Source organism: Thalassophryne amazonica, chromosome 5 (assembly GCF_902500255.1).
Source record: "Thalassophryne amazonica chromosome 5, fThaAma1.1, whole genome shotgun sequence".
Taxonomy (NCBI): Eukaryota; Metazoa; Chordata; class Actinopteri; order Batrachoidiformes; family Batrachoididae; genus Thalassophryne; species Thalassophryne amazonica.
The window spans coordinates 64308583-64329322 of record NC_047107.1 but is presented as its reverse complement, the minus strand read 5'-3'; the positions used below and the strand labels follow the sequence as shown (position 1 = coordinate 64329322).

The 20740-nt window shown below is 41.2% G+C and overlaps 1 protein-coding gene and 1 long non-coding RNA gene across 3 annotated transcripts in view; one reads left to right on the top strand and one right to left on the bottom strand.

Moving 5' to 3' along the window:
• Positions 1-10657, top strand: part of ntrk2a (neurotrophic tyrosine kinase, receptor, type 2a) — a 274950-nt gene extending 264293 nt beyond the window's left edge. For both annotated transcript variants that reach the window (XM_034170439.1, XM_034170438.1), the window contains exons 19-20: positions 7752-7910; positions 10260-10657. In XM_034170439.1, coding sequence (XP_034026330.1) covers positions 7752-7910; positions 10260-10445 — 345 coding nt within the window. In that variant the 3' untranslated portion in view covers positions 10446-10657. The remainder of the gene's footprint in view (positions 1-7751; positions 7911-10259) is intronic.
• Positions 337-15736, bottom strand: LOC117510647. Its single transcript, XR_004560778.1, has 3 exons — positions 15493-15736; positions 6147-6151; positions 337-349 (listed from the first exon to the last, which is right to left on the bottom strand). It is a non-coding gene; the product is annotated as an uncharacterized LOC117510647 (long non-coding RNA).
• Positions 15737-20740: the final 5004 nt, after the last annotated feature.

The following is a 20740-nucleotide window of genomic DNA, read 5'->3' as shown; positions in this document are numbered from 1 at the left end:
TATGTGTGTAACGTACCCACAATCATTAGCATTATTTGTAATTATCTTACATCATACAGGTGTCATTCTTGTTTTTAACCTTAAAGGGGTAGCAAACTCATAAATATGTTTTAATTAACTTCTACATACAGAGTGATGTATAAGTATGGCTCATTAATTTAACTATTTGAAAGTAAAATCAGCAGGCAGGAGACTGCATTTATAGTAAACACGTTAAATAGTTTAATTTCTTTCAGATGTGCAAAATGTTCAATATCCAAATACAAAATAGAATCAAATGACATTCACATTATCTTACAGAAAAATAAAGTTGTAATCAAAATTAAATACTTAAATAACAAATACAATACTTAAATAATCTCCAAAATGAACATAGAAATGCAAGCAATGCACAAACATTGCACTGGGGGCTATTGATTTAACTTTGGCCTGCAAACCATTGACAGCTGAGCTACTTTTCCCCACCTATTGCACCAAATTAATCTGAGGAGTTGATCGGCCCTGCTGTTTAACTCTAAGTTTTTCTTCGTAAGGAAGACTATCAAATGGCTTCGCCAAAGTCCGGTCCACAACATTCAAATTGTCTGCCATTATGTGCAGCTTGCTACCTAGCTAGCTCGCTAGCTGGGACTGGCGCGAGGCTAGTGTGAAGTGTGTCCGCCTGTGAACGCTTTGTGACGGTGGAGGAGCTCAGCAGCACCCGCCGCTTGGTAGGGACAGAAACTGCGATAGAAGTCAGAAAGAGTGATAGAAGTCAGTCTCCAAACACAAGCAGCTACAAAACAAAACACCAGAAATAGAAGCTCGATTTGTCGCTAGTCGTTTTTAATAAAGAAAATGCCGCTAAGAGGATTAGGAAAGTCTCCGGTTCAATTCAGAACAGAATGAAAATGCTCCCACGGATGTTTTCACCAAAAGATAGCTGATTTGCTCATTTCGCTGTCAATCAAAAAGGGATTCAGCCTCAGACAGATCATCCAATCATCATGCAGAGGCTGAACGTCCGGGCCAGCCGAGGCCAGCCCACTGCCCCATAGACCCCCAGACACGCTAAGCGTCCGATGGGCGGGACAAAGCCCAGCATTTATCCAATGACTCGTCTCGTTTCACTGCATGCTTTGTGTCGCTATTGAAGTCTGTGGATGCTCAGCGTCCACACTGTTTAAAGCGCTGTGAAGCTGCGGGTTTGAGTGAGAGGAAAGCCACGTCGTTACCATTATAAGACGGTGATTCTGAACAAAAGTTGAGCGCGTTGTAGCACATATTTAGTCAATGAGATGTACGATGTTGTATGTACGAGATGTACATACAACACTATATATTTGATCACTTATTTTTTGAGATTTTAGGGGAAGCTGAGCTTCCCTTGCAGTCTTAGAGCAATCGCCTCTGACTTTAAGACACCTAAAGCACTTTACACTAAACAAATGGAGCATTTCGCAAATAATGACAACAAAAATTGTAATATTGGACATGCAAACCTATCAATCAATCAATCAATTTTTTTATATAGCGCCAAATCACAACAAACAGTTGCCCCAAGGCGCTTTATATTGTAAGGCAAGGCCATACAATAATTATGTAAAACCCCAACGGTCAAAACGACCCCCTGTGAGCAAGCACTTGGCTACAGTGGGAAGGAAAAACTCCCTTTTAACAGGAAGAAACCTCCAGCAGAACCAGGCTCAGGGAAGGGCAGTCTTCTGCTGGGACTGGTTGGGGCTGAGGGAGAGAACCAGGAAAAAGACATGCTGTGGAGGGGAGCAGAGATCAATCACTAATGATTAAATGCAGAGTGGTGCATACAGAGCAAAAAGAGAAAGAAACAATGCATCATGGGAACCCCCCAGCAGTCTACGTCTATAGCAGCATAACTAAGGGATGGTTCAGGGTCACCTGATCCAGCCCTAACTATAAGCTTTAGCAAAAAGGAAAGTTTTAAGCCTAATCTTAAAAGTAGAGAGGGTGTCTGTCTCCCTGATCTGAATTGGGAGCTGGTTCCACAGGAGAGTAGCCTGAAAGCTGAAGGCTCTGCCTCCCATTCTACTCTTACAAACCCTAGGAACTACAAGTAAGCCTGCAGTCTGAGAGCAAAGCGCTCTATTGGGGTGATATGGTACTACGAGGTCCCTAAGATAAGATGGGACCTGATTATTCAAAACCTTATAAGTAAGAAGAAGAATTTTAAATTCTATTCTAGAATTAACAGGAAGCCAATGAAGAGAGGCCAATATGGGTGAGATATGCTCTCTCCTTCTAGTCCCCGTCAGTACTCTAGCTGCAGCATTTTGAATTAACTGAAGGCTTTTTAGGGAACTTTTAGGACAACCTGATAATAATGAATTACAATAGTCCAGCCTAGAGGAAATAAATGCATGAATTAGTTTTTCAGCATCACTCTGAGACAAGACCATTCTGATTTTAGAGATATTGCGTAAATGCAAAAATCAGTCCTACATATTTGTTTAATATGCGCTTTGAATGACATATCCTGATCAAAAATGACTCCAAGATTTCTCACAGTATTACTAGAGCTCAGGGTAATGCCATCCACAGTAAGGATCTGGTTAGACACCATGTTTCTAAGATTTGTGGGGCCAAGTACAATAACTTCAGTTTTATCTGAGTTTAAAAGCAGGAAATTAGAGGTCATCCATGTCTTTATGTCTGTAAGACAATCCTGCAGTTTAGCTAATTGGTGTGTGTCCTCTGGCTTCATGGATAGATAAAGCTGGGTATCATCTGCGTAACAATGAAAATTTAAGCAATACCGTCTAATAATACTGCCTAAGGGAAGCATGTATAAAGTGAATAAAATTGGTCCTAGCACAGAACCTTGTGGAACTCCATAATTAACTTTAGTCTGTGAAGAAGATTCCCCATTTACATGAACAAATTGTAATCTATTAGACAAATATGATTCAAACCACCGCAGCGCAGTGCCTTTAATACCTATGGCATGCTCTAATCTCTGTAATAAAATTTTATGGTCAACAGTATCAAAAGCAGCACTGAGGTCTAACAGAACAAGCACAGAGATGAGTCCACTGTCCGAGGCCATAAGAAGATCATTTGTAACCTTCACTAATGCTGTTTCTGTACTATGATGAATTCTAAAACCTGACTGAAACTCTTCAAATAGACCATTCCTCTGCAGATGATCAGTTAGCTGTTTTACAACTACCCTTTCAAGAATTTTTGAGAGAAAAGGAAGGTTGGAGATTGGCCTATAATTAGCTAAGATAGCTGGGTCAAGTGATGGCTTTTTAAGTAATGGTTTAATTACTGCCACCTTAAAAGCCTGTGGTACATAGCCAACTAACAAAGATAGATTGATCATATTTAAGATCGAAGCATTAAATAATGGTAGGGCTTCCTTGAGCAGCCTGGTAGGAATGGGGTCTAATAAACATGTTGATGGTTTGGATGAAGTAACTAATGAAAATAACTCAGACAGAACAATCGGAGAGAAAGAGTCTAACCAAATACCGGCATCACTGAAAGCAGCCAAAGGTAACGATACGTCTTTGGGATGGTTATGAGTAATTTTTTTCTAATAGTTAAAATTTTGTTAGCAAAGAAAGTCATGAAGTCATTACTAGTTAAAGTTAATGGAATACTCAGCTCAATAGAGCTCTGACTCTTTGTCAGCCTGGCTACAGTGCTGAATAGAAACCTGGGGTTGTTCTTATTTTCTTCAATTAGTGATGAGTAGAAAGATGTCCTAGCTTTACGGAGGGCTTTTTTATAGAGCAACAGACTCTTTTTCCAGGCTAAGTGAAGATCTTCTAAATTAGTGAGACGCCATTTCCTCTCCAACTTACGGGTTATCTGCTTTAAGCTACGAGTTTGTGAGTTATACCACGGAGTCAGGCACTTCTGATTTAAAGCTCTCTTTTTCAGAGGAGCTACAGCATCCAAAGTTGTCTTCAATGAGGATGTAAAACTATTGACGAGATACTCTATCTCACTTACAGAGTTTAGGTAGCTACTCTGCACTGTGTTGGTATATGGCATTAGAGAACATAAAGAAGGAATCATATCCTTAAACCTAGTTACAGCGCTTTCTGAAAGACTTCTAGTATAATGACCTACCTTTGTCTTGTTGTTTTTTCTCGTCTTCCAACTTCTTCTTTTTTCTTTTCTCCGCTCCAGAGGGATAATTTCTTTTCTGAGACATGACTTGCACTCACTTCCTTCCTCACGATTAGTCATCGACGACCTGACCCAAGCGGTGCATCTAAATTTGCTCAACGGTGGCAGCAGCCAACAGGAGGCATCAATTAACCTAGTATTGGTATTTTGTCTGGTATTTTGGTACTGGTATCTGGTATTGTCTGGTATTTTGTCGGGAGGTCTGGGCGGCTTTGCTTGAGCTGCTGCCCCCGCGACCCGACTCCGGATAAAGCGGAAGAAAATGGATGGATGGATGGATGGATGGTATTTTGCCAAAATGAATTTATTTTTTTTGGGTGTAATACAATTTCGTTTAAATTATTCAATATTATTTTAATTTCATGTATATATTTACTTTTTTATCACAACGTCTCGGTGCTCTCGGGGCCCCCTGGTGGCGTGGAGGCCCTAAGCGACCGCATAGTTGGCGTATGCCTTGGGCTGGCTCTGACAGCAGTGATCTGCTTAGAATCAAGGAATGGAGATGACACTAAAAGAATTACACAACAGCAATGAAAAAGACAAAGTAGGTGCTGTTCAGATGAATAATGATATGCATTTGTCCCTGTCACACATCAAGGTCAGGGGATGGCATTGTTACCATAAAATACACTTAACCCAGACTAGAGTTTCATCAAAACAAAGGGTGGGCAAGAAGGACCAAGATGGTACATGTTTTCCAGGCTATCGATCACCTCAGCAAGTGATTTCACACCTGATCAGAACTTTATGTTGATTGGAAAAGTTCATTAATAAAACCCCCATCTGAGGTTATTTTGGCCCTTCAAGGCACACTTTTGCACACACATGATCTAGACCACTGGAAGCTGTGTGGTGTTATAGGTTATGATGATATTTGTGGGTTTGGTAATGTTAGACCTCGCCTTTTGAAGCACCTTGGGGTGACTTATACTGTGATTTGGCACTATAAAAATGATTTTAATTGAGTATTTATTGCTGATTCTGCATGTTCTGTCAATTCATGCCATGGACAAAACAAATATGAGATCAAAGTGCTACCACTTGGAGAAAGGTATTTCCAGGTGGTCCATGCGTGAGTTTTCAATGGATTTGGTTTTATTTTTATTTTGGTTAAAAGTCATGCAGAATGATGGCTTAGTGGTTAGCACTGTTACCTCACAGCAAGAAGGTCATGGTATCGATTTCCACCTGTGGCCTTTTTGTGTGGAGTTTGCATGTTCTCCCCGTGTTTGTGTGGGTTCTCTCCAGGTGCTCTGGCTTCCTCCCTTCCTCTCTATTTTCATGCTGGCTGCACAAATGGCCCCATCTTTTCTTAGTGCCCCACGAATGGTGTTGGATGTTTGTGGGTGGCACCTGGATTCCAGTCAAGAGTGGCCATTCGTCCAGCATTCACTGACAATCGTCCACTGGTGTGAAAGCTGCCTTGAAAACATCATTTGGCCAGGGTTCGACATGGCCGATAATTTCACGCAGCTCCTCAGTCGTGCCACGATATGTCCGACCTCCATACGACATGCAGTGTGAATGTTAGGAGCACTTTCAGATGGCAGTGCGACCTCATCTTGCCTGCGGTTCGAATGGGTTTCCGGCGTGAGCGGCACGCAAACGTAAAGGGCATGTGCTGTGACTGCTGTACGAGGCATTCAAGTGCGGCTCATATTTTCCACAACTGCCATTCGAATCCTCCTTCGTGCCCCATTCTGCCTCACTTGTGTTATGTGTGAAGGGGCCCTAAAAACTGTTCTCAGTAGTCCGTGATGCCGTCCACTGACTTTGTGTACAGACTGCCTCTGCTTTCCTTAGTCCAGTGAAAAATCCGCCAGCAAAACAAACTCCGCCATGTTAGGCTAAACGCTGTCCCCACTAGTGTGAGCATGCACGGTGATCGGTGTTGGGGGGGCCACGGCGTAATGTCGCTAGACTGGCGTGGGCGTGGCATAAAGACTGGGTGTTTTTCACAGCAAACAGAAGTTGGGCTTCTGTTATACGAGGTCTGTCAATAAAGTATAGGTCCTTTTTATTTTTTTCAAAAACTATATGGATTTCATTCATATGTTTTTACGTCAGACATGCTTGAACCCTCGTGCGCATGCGTGAGTTTTTCCACGCCTGTCGGTGACGTCATTCGCCTGTGAGCACTCCTTGTGGGAGGAGTCGTCCAGCCCCTCGTCAGAATTCCTTTGTCTGAGAAGTTGCTGAGAGACTGGCGCTTTGTTTGATTAAAATTTTTTCTAAACCTGTGAGACACATCGAAGTGGACACGGTTCGAAAAATTAAGCTGGTTTTCAGTGAAAATTTTAACGGCTGATGAGAGATTTTGAGGCGATACTGTCGCTTTAAGGACTTCCCACGGAGCGAGACGTCGTGCAGCGCTCCGAGGCGCCGTTGTCAGCCTGTTTCAAGCTGAAAACCTCCACATTTCAGGCTCTATTGATCCAGGACGTCGTGAGAGAACAGAGAAGTTTCAGAAGAAGTCGGTTTCAGCATTTTATCCGGATATTCCACTGTTAAAGGAGATTTTTTTTTAATGAATGACGTGCGGACGGATTGCAGCGTCGGCTTGCAGCCGCCGCGACGCTCCGACACAGGAAAAACACCTCTGTTGGAAGCCTTAAGGACAAGTTGGAACATGTCCAGCTGTTAAACAATTTCTCATATACTCACTCCACTGAAAGCCATCAAAAGCCGCCTGGATTTTACAAATGGTTATCAACACGGAGGTGTTTTTCCTGTGCCGCCGCACCGCGCCGGCTGCGTCCCAAAATCTCTCATCAGCCGTTAAAATTTTCACTGAAAACCAGCTTAATTTTTCGAACCGTGTCCACTTCGATGTGTCTCACAGGTTTAGAAAAAATTTTGATCAAACAAAGCGCCAGTCTCTCAGCAACTTCTCAGACAAAGGAATTCCGACGAGGGGCTGGATGACTCCTCCCACAAGGAGTGCTCACAGACGAATGACGTCACTGACAGGCGTGGAAAAACTCACGCATGCGCACGAGGGTTCAAGCATGTCTGACGTAAAAACATATGAATGAAATCCATATAGTTTTTGAAAAAAATAAAAAGGACCTATACTTTATTGACAGCCCTCGTATATGTTATAGAAATCTATAAGACGCCATTCCATTTGAGGATGTTCAACATGAAACTCCAACCACATTTTACTGAAAGTTGTAGATTTAAAAAATTCATTTTCTTTCATTTATATGTTAAATTGGTTTGGGACTGTCTTTTATGTTCAAGGGAACATAAAGTTCTGCTCTCTCACCTGTGCATCATTCTGTTAACTTAGGTTATGCATTGATCAGTCATGCAGATAATGCTGTCTACTATGTTGAATAACTGAACTGTGTTCAGTCAAAACAGGCAGTTGGTTGGAGGACTGAAATGTCTGAAACAAAAACACTGCTTCAAGATGTGCTGAACTTACCAGCAAAACTTTGTGGGAAAAAAAACTGCATGGTCCTGAATTTAGAATGCTAGTATTATTTCAGTACCATGGAGATTACACTGAAGCTGTTGTATTGACTGTGTAATATTTCTCTTTCTTCTCGTTTTTGCATGTTTGTATGTGTGCCTGCACGCACAAAAAGGTCGGAGGTCACACCATGTTACCAATCCGTTGGATGCCCCCTGAAAGCATCATGTACAGAAAATTTACCACAGAGAGCGATGTTTGGAGTTTAGGAGTTGTTCTCTGGGAGATCTTCACATATGGAAAACAACCTTGGTACCAGCTCTCCAATAATGAGGTAGAGTAATATTACACATTTGCATATGTGCATATTACACATTTGTCTGCTTCCACCTCCTCCAAAACCACAGACAGGAGTTATTGGTGGCCATGCTTCATTTTCATGAATTTATCCATTCTGATAACATAGAAGATGATTATGATGATGAATATAAACAATAAAAGTTGAGCTGAATGTTACTTTGGAAAATTGCAAATATTTAATCAGTTTTATAACAAAATATTTCATTCATCTCATTATGTAAGAAACCTCACTTAGAAACCTCAGTTGTTTATGTGTTGAATTAATTAGATTAGATTTATATTAGATTAGATTAGATTGGATTATATTACATTACATTAGCTAGAACTTTATTGATCCCTTGGGAAGACTCCCTCATGGAAATTGAGGTTCTGGCAGCATTGTATAGCAGCACACAGTGTAAGAAGCACACAGAGTATCAAGTAAAAACAAAATCAATTTGCAAATATTAATATAAATACACAATATAAATATCATACATACTGAACAATACTGGTTTACTGGCTACTACTGTTCTTCTCATTCCTGACCTCTGTCTTCCTGTTTGTTAAAAATAAATACTAAAAAGCACAGTAAACAGTCAACTTTGAAAGTAAATATTACTATTCCAAAAACCATCTAGATTTTTCATATCACTGGAGAAACTGCAAAGCTCGCATTTAAACAAATAATTTAATGAATTGCATAAAATAACATAAAATTTAAAAAATCTGACTAGGTGTACTGTCCACTACTTACTAAATATCACTCAGTAATAATATTAAACACAACCTGATTTTATTATAAACTTCAGAAGGCATATTTAATGAAATTATGTCTTTTTAAAGCATACTAGCCTTGCTCTGTTTTGGTAATACTGCTCTCAACTAAGTCATTATAAGTCTATTGTCGATGAGGGACTTGTTCTTGCAGTAAAGAGGAATGAGTGTTTGTAGCTCACTCCATACAGCTGTTCAGCCAGTAAAGCTGTTTGCATTCTAAATTAGTAATGAACCAGTCTGATTTATGCTTTATCGCAAGTGACAAGTTTAACCCAAAAACATCTCAAGCTAGGGTTTTGGTTGAAATTACCCGAATGTAGAACATTCTGGACTTTGACCAGTTTTATCTGGAAAGCACATTATGAGAAACCTACAAGTACTCAGTTCTGGTTACATCTTCATAACAATATCTGTACGATATCAACTGCCCCTCTTCTTCTCTTTCGCCCTTTTTTTTGCCTCTGAAATTACCCTTTGCCCCTCCAGTATTGTCTTTCCTCTTACATCTATTAAATCTGTGCTGAGTCTCAGTTTGCTCACTTTTTGAACTGCACTCAGATACCAAATATTCCACACAGGATATAAACCGCCTTATCTCATTTGCTCATAAACTGATTGCTTGATTTCAGTGTCACAAAATAGAACCTTAACAAATGAGAGATTAGTGAATGATAAGCTTCAGGTTTTACTTTTTTTTTTAATGATACCGCAGTCTGGAAGGTACAACTGGATTCTGAAGATTAATAGTCGCTGTTAGTTCATTTATTGCAATTTATTCTGTGCACACAGAAGGGTGTAGTTAATTAATGGCAGAGGAAATTTAAAAAGCTTAATTATATTACAGGCTAATAACAGTGTAGGTCTTTTCCAAACTGCTGTCAGAGAATGATACATAATCCCTGTACTAAACACTGAGAAGAGCTCTTTTCTGCAACAGTTGTTCATGTTTGAAAAACCTTTATCCTTAAATCCTCCACAGGACTAAAACTGATTTAAAGGCAGCAGAGTATGATGAAATACAAAAAGCTACATTTATCCTATTGGTGGAGGCTGGTGGACAGGACACCAGCCTATCACAGGGCTACATATAGACCCAAAAATCACATTGACACCCGCACGCACACCTACAGACAATTTAATGTCTCCAGTTCAGCATGTCTTTGGATGTGGGCGGAACCCGGAGCACCGGAGGGAACCTACGCGAACACAGGGAAAACTTGCAAACTCTACACAGAAAGGACCAGATGGGAAGGGATCCCACCATCTTCTTGCTGTGAGGCAACAGTGCTAACCACTAAGCCACCGCGCTGCCCCAATTATTAACAATAATCCTTATGTTGATAATTGTTAGTTAACTATGGCTTCTGAAAATGGCTGAACTGTGTAAAAATGGATCTGGATCCAATCAAAGCAATAAAAATAGGTTTGAAACAAAGCATAGTGCTCATACAGAACCAGAAAATAGCAGAAATTGTGGAACTTTTTTCTTTTTTTTTTTTGTATTCACATCAAATTATTCAAAATTAGATGAGTTTGAGAAACTTGTTTTTACATTTCTCTGCAGGTGATAGAGTGTATAACACAGGGCAGGGTGTTACAGCGCCCTCGGACCTGTCCTAAAGAAGTGTACGACCTGATGCTGGGCTGCTGGCAGAGAGAGCCGCACATGAGACTCAACATCAAGGAAATCCACGGTCTGCTCCTCAACCTGGCCAAGGCCTCACCCGTGTACCTGGATATCCTGGGCTGAACCCAGCAGTCACATGCAAGAGTGGTTCCAGTGTGTGTGTGTGTGTGTGTGTGTGTATACATTAGTGAGCATGTGCATTTGAGGCTGCATGCATGTGTGCGGGATTGAGTGAAATATGTGGTGCGTGCACAGAACATGTGTGTGCTTGTGTGCAAGATGCCGCTGTACAGGATGTGAAGCTATTATCAAACTCTTAAAGGCAATCAGAAAAATCCTCAACTAATCCCCTGACTGCCCATCTCGTCTCGCCTCACACCAGGTGTCATCTTCTGTGTGCATCTCCACGCCTTCTCTCGTTCATTCCCAGAGAGACAAGTCATTTAACTTTGGAAAAGAAAACTTTTTCTTTTCACATGCTTGAAACTGGCTAATTTGAAGAAACCTGATTAAGAGGATTTAAGGACTCATCATGGGGACTGAACAGTGCCCCCCCCACCCCCCCCCCCCACCCCCCCCGTGGCAGCCCGATGGACATGAGAACTGCTCTGAACATCTGGAAATGTCACCAATATAGGAAGGTTTTCCAGGAGCTTCATTTCTTGCGTGTAAATACGAGACTGCGTGACACTGAAACCTTTCCGAGGAAACAACTGTGTGAGCTGCAGGGACACTGTGCCCCACCCCAGCTGTTTGATTGAGTCTACAAAGTGCACATTAATGTCAGCATCATCATCAAACAGCCTGAAAATAACAGGAAGCACTGGTACAGTCAGATGATCATAAAAGGGAGAAACAAAATGAGATTAATTCGATATGATGTGATGTGTAAATTAGATGAAGGGTAAATATTAATTCTTATGAATGTTATAAAGCTTGGGCATTTACCAATGCTCACTACCAGACCTGCCAACTGTTACACAATTTGTTTATACAACATGCATTTAACATGGCTTTTATTCATGAAGTTGTTTCTTTTGCTTGGGATTGCTACAGCAGACCAAGCAGGGAACCCATGTTGATTTGGCACACATTTTACACCAGATGTCCTTCCTGATGTTACTCCAGATGTGTAAGGAGAATGGGGCACAGGTGCCCGTGCTAGGGGACCTTGTTACGTGGAGTTAAGCGTGCTAACTCCTTACACCACAATACACGGACATGCAACCCCAGATATTTGCAAAGTGGTGCAAACAGCGCTGCAGGACATAAGTCTGCTAATTTCTGTTTCACTGCAATGAAAGCGTTATTGTGAAACGTGTAATGCTATTGTAGCACTCTGCTTAACATTAACAGGCTAACAAGGCTAAGCTAACATTGGATAATCTTTTACTGAAAGCAGATGAACATTATTGTTGTTATTATTATTATCATTATTATTATTATAATAATCATTATTGTTATTATTATTATTAAACATTTTACTTTTTGGGTAGGAATGGAAACACCACCGTTAGCAGGTGAATGGGGATTAGCTAAACTTTGTCGAACAATACCTAACAACAGATTTAAAGATTAACGACATCTCGTCAGGGGTTGCGGCATGTCTGTCATTGAAGTAACATAACAACTGGACCTGACTGCCCGAAGCACAAATAAAAAAACGATGCATGTGTAATTTAGGAATTCAAACTTTCAGCAAGTAATGAAGCTGAAAAATGTATTTTCCTTTTGTTCATTGTCTACTTTGAACAGAATGAACTAAGGACTGCAGAATTTAAATGTCTATATGAGTAAATTGTTGTTTTTAATTCAAATTTATCCATCTCCAGTCCATTGGGAACCCTGTGTATTTTTTTTTTTATTTACCACATATAAGTTCAAAACAGAATATTGCAACAGACAAACTGTGTTAAAATGACATACACTGCATCTGGAAAGTTCACAGCTGTTCACTTTTTCCACATTTTGTTATGTTACAGCCATATTCCAAAAAGGAGTAAATTGATTTTTTTTTCCTCAAAATGCTACACACACTACCTCATAATGCCAATGTGAAAAAGGTTTTATTAGATGATTTTTTCAAATTCATTCATTCATTCACTCATCTTCTACTGCTTAGTCCAATTAAGGGTTGCAGGGGGCTGTCGCCTATCCCAGCAGTCATAGAGCGCGAGGCGGGGTACACCCAGGACAGGACGCCAGTCTGTCACAGGGCCACAAATAGACAAACAAACACAGACACACCCACACACACACCTACGGACAATTTTTCAAAGATTCCAATCCATGTAACCTGCATGTCTTTGGATATGGGAGGAAACCGGAGCACCAGTAGGAAACCCATGCAAACACGAGGAGAACATGCAAACTCCACACAGAAAGGCCATGGGAATTGAACCCACGACCTTCTTGCTGTGAGGCAACAGTGCTAACCACTAAGCCACCGTGCTGCCCTTTTTTCAAATTGATTTAAAAATAAAAGAAATCACATGTACATAAATATTCACAGCCTTTTCCATGAAGCTCAAAACTGAGCTCAGGTTCAACCTGTGGCCCTGCAATAGATTGGCATCTTGTCCAGGGTGTACCCTACCTCTTGCTCTGTGTCTGATGGGATAGGATCCAAATTGTACACATAATAATATCTCATAATGACAAAGTGATACAAGTTTTGTTTTTTAGATTTTTGCAAATTTATTAATAATTTTAAAAAGTAATAAATCACATGTACAGAAGTATTCACAGCCTTTGCCATGAAGTTCAAAATTGAGCTCAGGTGTATCCTGTTTCCACTGATCTTCCTTGAGGTGTTTCTACAGCTTAATTGGAGTCCACCTGGGGTAAATTCATTTGATTGGACACGATTTGGAAAGGAACACACCTGTCTACATATAAGATCCCACAGTTGACAGTGCATGTCAGAGCACAAACTAAGCATGAAGTCAAAGGAATTGTCTGTAGACAGGATTGTTATGAAGCACAAATCTGGGGAAGGGTACAGAAACATTTCTGTTGCTTTGAAGGTCTCGATGAGCACACTGGCCTCCATCACCCCCACCCCCATCCAACCTGATGGAGCTTGAGAAGCACTGCAAAGAGGAATGGGTGAAATTGGTCAAAGATAGGTGTGCTAAGCTTGTGGCATCATATTCAAGAAGATCTGAGGCTGTAATTGCTGCCAAACGTGCATCAACAAAGTAGTATTGAGCAAAGGGTGTGAATATTTATGTACACACGATTTCTTAGGGTTTTATTTTTCATAAATTTGCAAAAAAAAAAAAAAAAAAAACATTTTTAAAGCCTTTTCCATGTTGACATTATGGGGTGTTATGTCATTTTGGAGTAAAGCTGTAACAGCACTGTGAATACTTTCCGGATGCACCGTAGCATGCACAAGGAAGAAGGCAGCGTACCTATGCCCCAGTCGGTTACCACACTGCATAAATGTTTATATGTTATGTAACAAATGTTGTAATGTTGCCAGGTCTGGTATCTACCCATGCAAGATTATTTGGGTATATGCACTCATATCATACGTATTTTACCAACAGTTTCTATTACATATTTGTTTTGCTCAGGGCTGGACTGCACTGACACAGCAAGCATAATATTTCAACTCCATTTTTTTTTCTTACCTCAAAGTGGCAGATGTTTCAGCTATGGTGTCAAATGCTCATGTCAAAGGTCAATTGATTCATTTCTCCACAGCTGCCTGACAATCTTGAGGCCTCTCTGTATTGTGTGTGGAGGAGGCTAGCGACTGTGATGGAGGTGTAAAGGTTGCTCAGGGAGGTTGGGGTTTGAGTGGTCAGATGTGTGGGCGATGGTGCTGTAGAAGGTGTGGTTCATTTGGTCAACCCATATTAAATCATCAAAGCTCTCAGCACTCAGACATCCTCAAAAACCACATCTGCGCTGCAACGGGATGCACATGAGCACATGCGCACTGTATGCCTTATCTCGCCAGCCCTTCATCTCCTCACATACACACACACTGAAAGACACTCAGAACTGTCCGAGAAGGAAATTGAATTGTGCATGTTTTATTATTTGAGCGGTGCAGTGCTTTAGCCAGACCTCGTCCTCTGTAATGGCGTAATGTATATTTCATTATAGCCTAATGGGCTCCATTAGCACAGTCTTCTCACAGACATTCAAGACTTCTTGTCTTATGGCTGAGAAGGATGCATGATGGGCGGTGGGCAGGGACAGGGGAAAGGTGGGGGTGTTTGTATGGGACAGACAGTGAAGGAGAAGATGTGAAGCTGAGGAGAAACAAACAGAAGCAGCAGAGAGGAGAAATGAGAAGTAATAACATATTGGGGGAAAAAATGGAGATGGTTTTAAATGGAGACAATCGAGTGGAAAGGAGAGGACGGAGGAGAGTAAAATGTATGAACGGGTCATAACGAGACAGAGACGGGCAGATACGGGTGAATGGGACAGAAAGAAAGACAGGAGGTGTGACTGTCCTCAGGGAGAAAGTGGCAGTGATCATCCATCATCGCCACGGCCTGTAGATGGTTCTGAAAGCCACAACTTCACACCCCCATCACATTCCGATGGCCAGCCTCAACTAAGCACGTGTGCGTGCGCACACACACACACACACACACACATTACTGGCAATCTCAATCGCTTACCACAAACCATAAAGTCAATGCACCATGTACTGTAACAGCTATTACTGAGAACCACTTTACTCGCTCACAGCGCACGTATCAAACACTCTCACACATGGTGTATATACAAATGTGCATGACACTACATTTACTGTTTGTTTTTGCCTTTCTCTGCAACATATCTTGCTCTTATTAAGTATCTCATGAACAGATGTTTTAGTTCGATGACACTTATCTGGATTTAAACTTGCTTTTGAACAACAGCACTTAATGGTTTTGATGTTTGTGAAAATGTTAATTTATAGTATTTTCATTTGCAAAATAAGCTATATTTTGTGTTGGTTTGTTTCTTTCTTTACAGGGGTTATGTAATGCTTAAAAGGTTGCCTTCTGAATTTAGTTTATCGCTGGGCTGTAACACCTGATGAGTTCAACTCATCACTCAACACTTTGAGGAAACTCAAACCAGTTAGGGTAACTCCAAATATTTAAACATCAGTAATTATTTGAATTAGGCTGTATGATTAGCGTTGCTTTAACTTCACATTTTTAACTTAACCTAATGTTATAATGGGACAAAGGGCATTATAAAAAGTAAACATGTTTTACACATGCTTATTTTACTTCATCGAAACAAGTTTTGATGGATGAATATTTGACTTGTTTAAACATCTGGTTTAATCTCAGGGCCCCTTCGCACATAACAAAATTGAAGCCGACTAGCATACGAAGGAGGAATTGCTTGCCATTTGTGAAAAATCAGAGCTGCCTCCAACACCTCGTACACGTGTTGTTACCACTATTCGCGCACACCAGCGACTGAAAGACAGAGTGTGCCCTGTGAGAGCCCATTTGATTCCTCTTGTGGCAGGTGTCGGCCAAATTCCAGGTGACACACACAAACATCCAACACCGCTCGCTTGACACTTAGAAAATGTGTGGCCATTCACGCTGTCAGCACAAAAACAGTCAGAAGATGATCACTTTCGAGCTGGATGTGAAATTTGTCTAAGTGCCCCCACGAGTGTGGTGTTGCAAAAAGTAACACATGTGGTGTGCATGTGTATCGCACATGTATGTGTGTGTTGCATCCCCCCCCCACACACACACACACATATGGCATGTGTGTGTTTTGTGCCCCCCACCCCCGCCCACACATGTAGCATGCAGGGGGAGAGCACACTTGCAGACATGATCATATGGGGGCTGGATAGCCACGTCTGAGTGCACACAGCCAGGCTGCAGCGGCTGCACACAGCGCACGTCAGCAGGCTGCTGCATGTGAAACGGACCGTCAGATCACACAGCAGGCGATCTGAATGTCACGTGTGTCCAGCCCCACATGCATGTGTGCAGAACATGCGCGCTGCAGGACTATGACAATATGAAAAGCCAACAGCGCCACAAATACGCCACTTTCAGTCACATATCACCAAAAATACTCCATAACAAATGCCATTTTGTCAGTTCTTATGTCGCTTTTTTCTCTTTTGTTAAACAAATACGATTATCTCCTTGTTGATTTTAGGCATTTTACGCTCCTGTTATAAGGTAAATTTTCTGTCTGATAATCAGAGCTTTGGTAAATCGCAGGTTTGAATCCCGTGAGTGGCATTTTTTATTTAACCAGGGCTATTTAACTACAGGGTTCTGTATTGCATCCCCTTTTATTTATTATTTATATCAACCCAGTGATATTCACTAATTATACAGCTGGATTTATTTTATTTTTCTGCACATTAGCGGCGCGATGTGGTGAAACATGTCCCAGCTGCTCGCACTGTGTTTGTGCATGCGCGCAATGATTTGTGGTTCCCTATTTCGTGTTTGGTTCGCAGTTTTTCTTCCGGTTTGTGCTTCTTTTGTGTTATGTGTGAAGGGGCCCTAACCAGTTACCTCAGAATGTTTGAGTAAACCACGTTCTCAGCTTTTACTGTACAGTTTAATTTATTCTAATGATGTATGATGTTTGTAATTTACAAAGACAGATTCCCTCGTATGCCCACAGTGCAGTACAATGTGCTCAACAACAAGGGTAGACTTTTTACCAGCCTGTCATATTAGTAGATATTGGCGCTCGTCAGCAGATGATTGTGGGGTTATTATTGGCAGGGCAGGTTGAGTCATCAAAATCCATCTGTGGTGTACATCAAACAGTAGTTTACATTGAATGAGCACACTCCAAACCTTGCCACACAATAATGCTGTGCAATAACAAAGGGCAACGTGAAAGAGGACCTCTGGAAAATACAAAAACAACAACAACAAAAAAAACTTGAGGCAGCGTGAACACACAATTCCAATGTCAAAGATGTTCAAAAGGAGTGGAGCACATGTCCACTGGCTGCACTGTGTGGGAGTACCTGCTGGGTTTCTTTCTTCAAACGTTCAGCTGCATCACATTGGACAGCGGTGATGCTTCCTGCCTGACTTTTGGTGCGTCAGGCTGTGAGACGGATGATTGGCGTGAGCCTGTGATGAAGGCTTGTCAGCACGATGCATTCTGAGGAACACAACTCTGACTGCAGAGCGACTGCCTTCGTGCTGCTGCCTCAGATGGTCAAACGGTGAAAGACAAAATAGGAAATGATTACTGCTGTATGAATGGACACCTCAGAAAAAAAGAGGGACTGACAATCACAGACTTCTCTGTTTCTCGTATTCAAGTGACCTACTGTAAAGTAGACTATTCAACCAACTTTCCTCTTCTATGCTGCCTCCTGTACGTGATAGTCTTAAACTTTGGTCTTTAGGAGTGCTAACTTTTCCGTTTTTTTGTTTGTTTGTTTTTGTAAAAATGACAGAACAAGAGGAATGGAAAATATGTATACAAAATGTGAATAAGCTGCCGACAGAAATAAGCATTGCCGACTGCTGTTTCAGACTGTGTCAGTGTCAATATCATACTGTTTTGTTTTTCTTAGACTTAGCAGGGAAGAAAAAACATGCAGCTGCATGAGAATCAAAAAATACACAACATGGCTTACGTAGAGCTGTGTTCGCCTACTTCCAAAAGGTGCTTGTGTGTGGAGAAGGCTGACTGGTACCAAGGGGTTATCAGGAAGCAACCACATGCTGGAGCTCAGACTGCAGACAAATCCTATATCATATGCACTGAGATCCAATAGAAGAATAAGGAAATGATTTGTTGTCTTGCTTCAACAAACCGCATGGCAAAAATAAAGCCACACTGGATGGGGAGCATTCCAACACTGCTGCTAAGGACTTATTTTTCATGACAGCATCACTACGCATTAGTGCCATCTTGATTTACGAGCAAGTGATAGTGTAACTGCTCATCTCAGTAGGTCTACATCACCACTGGGGGCAGTCTTGCGTACAGTAGCATGAAGCACAGCATAGAAAAAGCTTATGGCCCAGTCACACGGCACTTAACAAAGGGCAATGAAGCCCTGACAAAACAAGAAATCTGGACTTTCATTGACTTACATTGGCATCATTTAACCTTTGCACAGCTTCATTCCTGCAGCTGGCGCTTTGTCAGGATTTTTAAACTGTTGAAAAATTTGAACAAAGGGCAACGAAAACCTCAACTCGTCTGTTTCGTTTTGCTGTCGTTCTTGACGTTTTTTAATCGTTTGTGTAGTTTTTGTAACATTATTGTTTAATTTGACTTTGTTGGAGCAGCTGAATGTTTTCACACCATGCAGAAGCCGGTTTGTGAGCACTGAGGCTGCTGTTGCTTCATGTACCGTCGGAAATTACAAGGTAAACTCAGCCTGCTTGCTTGGATTTTTTATCTGTTTGGGGGGTCAGCTTCAATGGGTTCAGGCACCTTACATAGGCCAGAATTAATCTTTTGTGTGGATATAATTAATTATTTTGCCACAAGCAACTGTTGAATTTGAAACAACAAAAAACTTGTGTAATTTCCGGCGGTACTTGAATGCAGCTGCGTGCGCTTATTATTTTGTATTAAATATAACAATATGAGTGTCGGAATGATAATCCAGCACTTCCGTACATGTGGCAACAGGTAGATGAATCAAAATGATGATATAAAGAGCTGTTCTGGAAGGAAGAATTCACATTGTGGATCAGTGATCAGCTGGTGGAAATAACCGCACATGTGAGTCAATGCGCGCGTTCACACAGACTGATCAGTTTACTGCTCTGATATATTCAATCATCTTTACACTTATATTTATTTCCCTTTTGACAGTTTTCTGTTATAAATCAATATATATGGCTTAGTAACATAATACAGTGATACAGCACAGCACACCAGTTTTTTTTTTGTTTTGTTTTTTTTTTAATTGGAGCCAGACGGAGCGCGCAGCGTGTCGACAGACAGTGAGGATTCTGATGATGATGGAGATGATCCCGCTTTTGTTCTGGACGAGGAACCAGAGCAGGTGGTCCACTGACATGCACACAGATCTCCACAGCTTCTGTTTGCAGTTTCTCCAGGACTCAGGCACTATGAGCTCCGTCCCAGCGCCAAGTCCTGGAACTCAGAGATGCAGACACACACTGCTCCAGCAGTGGCTCCAGGCACGTTTCATTTAAAGCGTCGAGATCATGAGCTTCAGTTTTGTTAAGTTCCTCTTTCGTCCCTTTTGCGCTCTTGCTTCGCAGGCTGTTCGGTGATAAAGCTCTTTTGTCCACCTTTTCTCAATGAATTGTGACTTTTTAAAAACTTTTTCCCTTTGTTCAGGAATCGTCGTGTGCCGTATGACCGGGCCATTAGAGAGGGAACATTTTTCTGTTCTTAGTTCTTAGAGCTTAACACCCTATTTCACCTGAGGAAACATATGAATCCCACACAAAAAAATATGTACAAATGTATATGAATTTTTGTGCACCTCAATCTCACAAAAACTTTCTCCACCCCTTGAGCACGCACACTGGCAACAACAGCAAGGAAACACGTCTTTAACACGTACAAAACTTTAAACAGACTAAACTCACTGAGACAATCATCTGGATTGACCATTTTGTAGTGCTTAGCCAAACTACCATATGGTTTTGGTTCTGTGACAATAGGTTTTACTATTTAATATAATCTTAGTGAATGGATAAACAAACAAATGGAACAAGTACAAACCCACATGCCTTTATCAAAGCATGCATGACCGATGGTTAATGGCAGCTACAATTTATGAAAGGGATTTTAGATTTTTGCTTTGTTTTTTTCTTCTACTTTTGGCTGCTTTGAGTCACCACAGGAGATCCTTGATTTTGGTGCAACTTTTTTGTCAGATGGCCCTCTTGATGCAGTTCTTTCTCATGGTAGGAGAAAACCAGATCAGGAACCCCATGCAGGCATGATGAGAAACTCCAAACAGATAGGAACTGGGATTTGGTGGATTTGAACCTCGGACCTACTTCTTGTACTGCCATAATTATACCTCCAAAATCAGCCTTCTTCTCCATAAAACACCCGGGAAGTATATCAGCAATATCAACTGGTTCTTTCAGTTGCTTGTGGCTTCATTGTGAAATCAAGATTGGGCTCTAAGTTTGTGGTGAACCACATGACTCAGCAGACTAATTTACATACAGATACATGGCTTGGCGAGTGTTTTGATCCATATCATATTTAATCCCTTCTTGTTCACGACCTTCACATTACAGTGTAAGCTAATAGAGCAAAAATATCATAAAGGTCACTTTTGTAATTGCCTTTGTGCTGGGATGCTTCTGGAGCTCCTATGGCCTGGAATGTAACACCATAAACTGCTTCTCTGCTTGAAAAAAGAACAAAGCTGTGATTTGCTGTCTGCAGTATATTTACATTTGCTATGTGCTATTTATCTTTGTTGTTTAGAG